The sequence below is a fragment of the Terrapene carolina genome, unplaced genomic scaffold (genome assembly GCF_002925995.2).
Source record: "Terrapene carolina triunguis isolate 2854851 unplaced genomic scaffold, T_m_triunguis-2.0 Scaffold89, whole genome shotgun sequence".
Taxonomy (NCBI): domain Eukaryota; kingdom Metazoa; phylum Chordata; order Testudines; family Emydidae; genus Terrapene; species Terrapene triunguis.
This window is the reverse complement of record NW_020664440.1, coordinates 22,952,699-22,958,698: the sequence shown is the minus strand read 5'-3', so window position 1 is coordinate 22,958,698 and position 6,000 is coordinate 22,952,699. Positions and strand designations below refer to the sequence as shown.

General features: G+C 41.2%; 1 protein-coding gene across 4 annotated transcripts in view; it reads left to right on the top strand.

Annotated features, from left to right (window-relative positions):
* The window catches only part of FLNB (filamin B), a 107,714-nt gene that overhangs the window by 52,954 nt on the left and 48,760 nt on the right, over positions 1–6,000 (top strand). For all 4 annotated transcript variants that reach the window (XM_029911159.1, XM_029911158.1, XM_029911157.1 and 1 more), the window contains exons 9-16: positions 440–577; positions 2,019–2,145; positions 2,599–2,735; positions 3,158–3,351; positions 3,839–3,952; positions 4,534–4,677; positions 5,047–5,170; positions 5,464–5,624. In XM_029911159.1, the coding sequence (XP_029767019.1) occupies positions 440–577; positions 2,019–2,145; positions 2,599–2,735; positions 3,158–3,351; positions 3,839–3,952; positions 4,534–4,677; positions 5,047–5,170; positions 5,464–5,624 (1,139 nt within the window). The remainder of the gene's footprint in view (positions 1–439; positions 578–2,018; positions 2,146–2,598; positions 2,736–3,157; positions 3,352–3,838; positions 3,953–4,533; positions 4,678–5,046; positions 5,171–5,463; positions 5,625–6,000) is intronic.

The window sequence follows — 6,000 nt, the reverse complement described above, 5'->3', positions numbered from 1 at the left end:
GGCAGGACTGGGGCGGGGCTCCTCCCGTCCTCTTTTTTGCTTGCTGAAATATGGTAACCCTAGCAGTGAAGACACCGCGGTAAGTAGATCTAAGTACGTTGACTTCAGCTACGCTATTCACACAACTTCAGCTACGCGATCTTAGATTGACCCCATGCAGTAGTGTAGACAAGCCCTCTGTCTCTAAGAACAGCGGAGGTAAAAGTATGTGACTCAGAACATTGGGAAACTTAATGCTACAGTCTAAAGGCCATATGTAGAATGGCTAGTTTCCATACAGATCCCCTTGAGACTAGTGTCATTCAGATTTTTCACATTCAAAAGCTAAAATATTCTCCCGAGTCAACATTCTAAGTAAAAGATAGCTGTAAGCAGTCTTGGCTAGGTTACATCTACTTGAGAATCAAAGGCTGTACTGATGTCTAAAATTCATTTGCAGCATGCAGTCCAAGTGCTTGTCGTGCCAGTGGTAGAGGCCTGCAACCTAAAGGAGTCCGGATCAGAGAAACTGCAGACTTCAAGGTTGACACTAAAGCAGCTGGGAGTGGGGATATCAATGTGTCCATAAAAGGACCAAGTAAGTGTTAATTCTTTGAAGTTGTCTGCCATACTGTATTGTGGGAAAAGAGGCCTCGGATGTGGACCAGTCAAGGAATTGTAGCTTTGAGTGATATCCACAGTATGGGACTTCAGTATTGCGACAGGGAGAAGAAAAATAATTAAGATGGCTCTTCACTTTTCATACATAAAACAAACATATATTCACGGATGTAGCATTGAAGCCAACCACTTCTTCAGTGGCTTCATATCATGACTTGGTGTCACTTTTTTTTTATAGCCTGTCCTCTACTTCTACTGTAGCGGGCTGGAAAACTTCATGAACTCCAATCAACATCTGTTTTATAGCCAGACACTACAGTATTTGTCTTAAGTAATACACAGGATCGTCATAGCTACTGAAGAATGTTAGACAAGAATACTTTAATCGTAGCCTTGGTTATTGAGCCTCCAGCAGCAAGACTCCAGGGGTTCAATGCCCGGTGTCCACCATGAATGTCCATTGTCTGTGAAACCACTGGGCTAGATACTAAAACAAGTTTCTGCGTGATTAACTTATGTTCTGTACACACTCAATTTTATCCGTTGAACACTTAATGCTAGAGGTTGGAGTCTTTCCAATTTAATCAGTTAAATTCAAAATTGGGCAAGCTTTCATGTCTAATCTCGACAGCTATGAAATTAGAAATGCTGTGATCCTACTCAAAGGAAGTAAACACTGTAGAGCATCCTAGAGCTTAAGTTAAGTTCCTGGGTGTGGCTTAAATTACATAACTGTGAATGAAGGCGTCTTCATCCTGAAATTCATTTGCTTCTCCCATCACCCACTTCTAAACTCCTCTTTCCTTTAGCTTCAGATTGTGTGAAGACTTGGATAAGCAACTAGCCTATTCAACCACACAAGTGCTTGGGAGCAACTGGCTTGTCTTCTCCTGCCCTAATTTGGCAGGGCTGACCAGGGATGCCAGCTCTCTTGTTCTTTAATTGTTCCTAGTTTGAAGTAAACCCTCAAGGTATCCTGCACACTCTGAATGTTTAGGGAGATAGTGGTATTCCAGCTCACTGTGGCTTAATATGGTATGGAGAGAAAAGCAACAGACTTATCAGTATACTAAGCCTTTCTTGAAAGACCTTTATCTTGCAGAAAACTAAAAGTAGACATTCCTTAAATATTTGTAGTCAAGGTCTGACAAATGTTAGTCAGCAGAGATCCATGTCCTCTTGAAAGACAAAAGCTTAGGACAAAACATAAGGGAACCTGTTAGGTCTGACTTCATTCTGTCATTTATGCCATCTCTGTCTTAGAGGGCAACTAGAACAATCTTTGTTTCCTAACCACTTTCTGGTGGAAAACTTTATTCTCAAGAAGCTAAGTAAATACTAGAAAAAGTGAACTTGCCTGAATAACTTAAGATGTTGGCTGGAACCTGTTGAGTAATGCTGACCTGATCTTCCAACAGAGGGCTTGGATGAGCTTGTGAAACAAAAGGACTCTGTGGATGGCGTATACGCATTTGAATACTACCCAGTTAGCCCAGGAAAATACATTGTCACTATTTCATGGGGCGGACACAATATCCCCAAGAGGTGAGTTGCATCATTCAGTAGATCATGTGGGTAGGAACCAATGCTAACAGGAATCCACTGGTCCAAACTTGCATTTTAAGCAGCTCTGGCAAGAATTGTTTTAGTTGCACTAACCTGTATCTTCGTTTCTGCTCCAGGGCCAGCATAGCTTGCTTTGGAAGCGTTGTAAAAGGAGGCTTGCATAGGTCTCTTTCCAGGCTCTCCAATCTGGCTCTTGTGATCCACAACTTGTATTAAACTGCATAGGCCATGGAGGAGACTTTCATTGAGCTTTTAGTAGGGTCCATGGAACGTCCGTGTGGAGGACTCCAGCAGACACTAAGTCTAGTTATTTGACTTGGGCTCTTTGCCACACATTGTATAATGTAGCATCATTAATAAAATGACAGAAAGGAATGGGTGCTATTTCTGCCACGCCTAATCCTGAGTTTTGACCTCTTCCCCATTCAATAGCCCCTTTGAAGTTCAAGTAGGACCTGAAGCAGGTCCTCAGAAAGTGAGAGCTTGGGGACCAGGACTTCATGAAGGGATTGCTGGTAAATCTGCTGACTTCGTTGTAGAATCCGTTGGCACAGAAGTTGGCTCTCTTGGTAAGTCAGTAATGTCCTGGCTAGGATTTTCAGGAGCTTTAATGTTGAACTGCTTGATGGCAATAGTCTTTCTGACCATTATGGTGATCCCATGAGACTCACCCAGTCACTAACTAAACATTAAGCTTACATAAATCTGACTCACTTGCACAGGAAATGATTTTCTGGTTTTCTAGAATGTGGGATACGTTGGGGAAGAGCCAGATATTGCATCTGAGGGGGAAACAACACCATTGAGTACCTCCGGGGGTTAGTGGGTCGGCCTTAATCAAAAAAGATAGCACCTACTCCATATATAGGAAAGGTATGATAGAGCAGTGAACAAGGAAAATGTCTGGCAATTGGGAGGCAGGCTTGAGCAAGCCTTTAAAGCCCACCTCATGCCCACTTCTTTGGGAGATGAGATGTTTGTTTCCTTTTAGGCTTTGCTATTGAAGGCCCATCTCAAGCAAAAATAGAATGTGATGATCAGAATGATGGCTCGTGTGATGTGAAGTATTGGCCCAAAGAACCTGGTGAATATGCTGTTCACATTATGTGTGATGATGAAGACATAAAAGACAGTCCATACATGGCTTTCATCCGACCAGCTTCTGGAGACTTCAACCCAGATAAGGCAAGATACAGAAGAATTCAGCTATCAATAGCCTTTGATATGGCTGTTACGTTTTAAAAGCTACTTGTAGCACTCTTACTAACTTGTAATTTTTATCTTTCCATTTCATTATGTTCTACAATCTGTAGCCATGGATTGGTTGGCGACCACAATGATGGTTCTTTTTCTTAAATGCTCTAAATGAGGCTATTGCTTGGCCCCTACTAGATTCTTGCAACAGCTCTTGTGCTCAATGTGACTATATAGTATCCTTTCAGGTAACATGGCAGGGTACTTCTCAGCGGCCAAAATTCTAAACTCAAGCCTCTTTAGACTTGGCCTTGATGAATTTGAATTTGTTTTTAACACATGATAGCCTCAATCCACAAACAAAGGCCTGTGCTAGGGTTTCGTGTCATCTTTTAGAAATACTACCTCTTAGCCATGAGCTTTGCTTTCTTTTGCTGTAGAATCAGTGTAAAACTTGTGCACTTCTTGTGTGTATTAGGTAAAGGCTTATGGTCCAGGATTGGAGAGAACTGGCTGCATTGTAAACAACCCTGCTGATTTTACAGTTGAGACCAAGGAAGCTGGGAATGCACCTTTGAAGATATATGCACAGGTAAAAACCCACATTAACTATCTGGAACTCCTATCCATAGTCATGTCTTGTCTTTGAACCAGGTACCTAACACATTCTGGCTAATTAGTTAGCCACTCCTCTGATAAGTATATTCATGTAGATTCTGAGAGTCTTGTTCCAAGTCTGTCTGCAGCTGTGTGACTTGATCTGCATCTTGGTCCTTAATTGCATTTCTGTATAGTAAACCTTTTAATCTAAAAGCTGTTTGGGATTATACAAGCCTAACTTCAGTACAGATTTAAAGCCCTTTTATTAAGGCCTGTGACTAGTCTTACACCTATTGAGACTTCTTGAAGTGGTCTCCCATAAATTGTCCTATTGTCAGTCTACTAGACTTCTACAGTTTGGTATGTGCAGGCAAGGAGAGATGAGCAGTTTAAATGTGTAGTAAGATTATTAATGTTAAAACTTCTCAATTCCAGGTAGTTCTGCTGTAGCTGCTGCTCTTGATCACGTAACTCTTTTTGATAGCACCACATCTTAAAACTACTTGTACCTTCTCTCTGCACACAGTTGTATGCAGTCAGTCATCTAATTCTCAGTTAAATACTTGCTTTCAGGATGCAGAAGGAAGCCCTATTGATATCCACGTGAAGAGCAATCCTGATGGAATCTGTGCTTGTTCTTATATGCCAGTTAAACCAATTAAACATACTATTGCTGTTGTCTGGGGAGGAGTTAATGTACCCAATAGTCCATATAGGGTAAGTACAAACACCCTACAAAATTACTTTGCGGGGACTGGTGGTACATGTTCTAAAACAAGCAAGCCTTAAGCTAGTTGTCCTTGCCAATGCTAGTGAGTACAAGTCAATAGCTACTCATGAGTAAACTCTTGTTGCATCAGTCTAGCTGAAAGTTGTCTGTTCCATTCTGTAGGCTAGCATGTCAAAGGGCTCTGATACCAGTGAGCACAGCATAAACATAGGGAAGTCAGGAACTTTATTTTGTGTTCTTTAGTAACTAAGCAAGAACAATAGCTAAGAAGTCAGGGCTTTTTGTCAGGTGCTACAGTCAATAAATCAATGTGATCCAAGTATGGGATAACTCTGAACGCTTGTGAACCCATCTAGGTTCTCATAGGACAAGGCAGTCATCCTCAGAAAGTGAAAGTAGTTGGACCTGGGGTGGAGCGAGCCGGTCTGAAAGCTAATGAGCCTACTCACTTCACAGTTGACTGCACAGAAGCAGGAGAAGGTAAAAGCAGACTGTAGATAATGTATTGCTGTCTTGTATCAAAACTAAATCTATAAACATTCCCTGTTTGAACAGGAATCTGATCTCCATTCGTAAACTCTTGATTCAAGCTTTTTGCTTCATAAGGGAAATCTGAAGACCTGTATGAATCACTCCATGTAATCTGAGTAACAAGTACTTGACAAACTATCCTATCTATCCAAGGACTTAAAATCAAGATGTGACTTGTTTAGTTGCTTGGTACTAAACAAATTCCTGACTGTCTTGTGGCACACTGCTCTGTTTCCTCCTAGGTGATGTCAGTGTTGGCATTAAATGTGATGCTCATGTTATAAGTGAGGAAGAGGAAGACATAGCTTTTGACATCATACACAATGCTAATGATACATTTACTGTGAAATATGCACCACCTGCTGCTGGCCGTTACACTATCAAAGTGCTTTTTGCAGGAGAGGTTTGTATCTTTTATTTGCTGACTAGAAGTATTAGCTATGCAGAAGACTTCGAATCCTAATATAAATTACTCTTCAATGTGCATTACTCCAAAGGGGACATTGTTAAGTTTTGTAAAAGTTTGGGCTAAACTCCAAGAAAGAGAAACGTTTCCATAATCTTAATTTCTTCAGTCTCACTCTCCATTGTAACTCCAAAAGTATCTGTGGCAAATCCTATGCTGGTACTTGAGAACGCAAAGGCCAGTTGGCTTCACTTTGTCCAAGCGGCAAAATATAAAGTTGCCAAAGCTGAAATGTTCTAAAACAGTAATCAGGGTGGGACTTTAATGTGACTATGCCTTTTAGTAGTTGCAGTGGAATTCAGAGGGAAGGCAA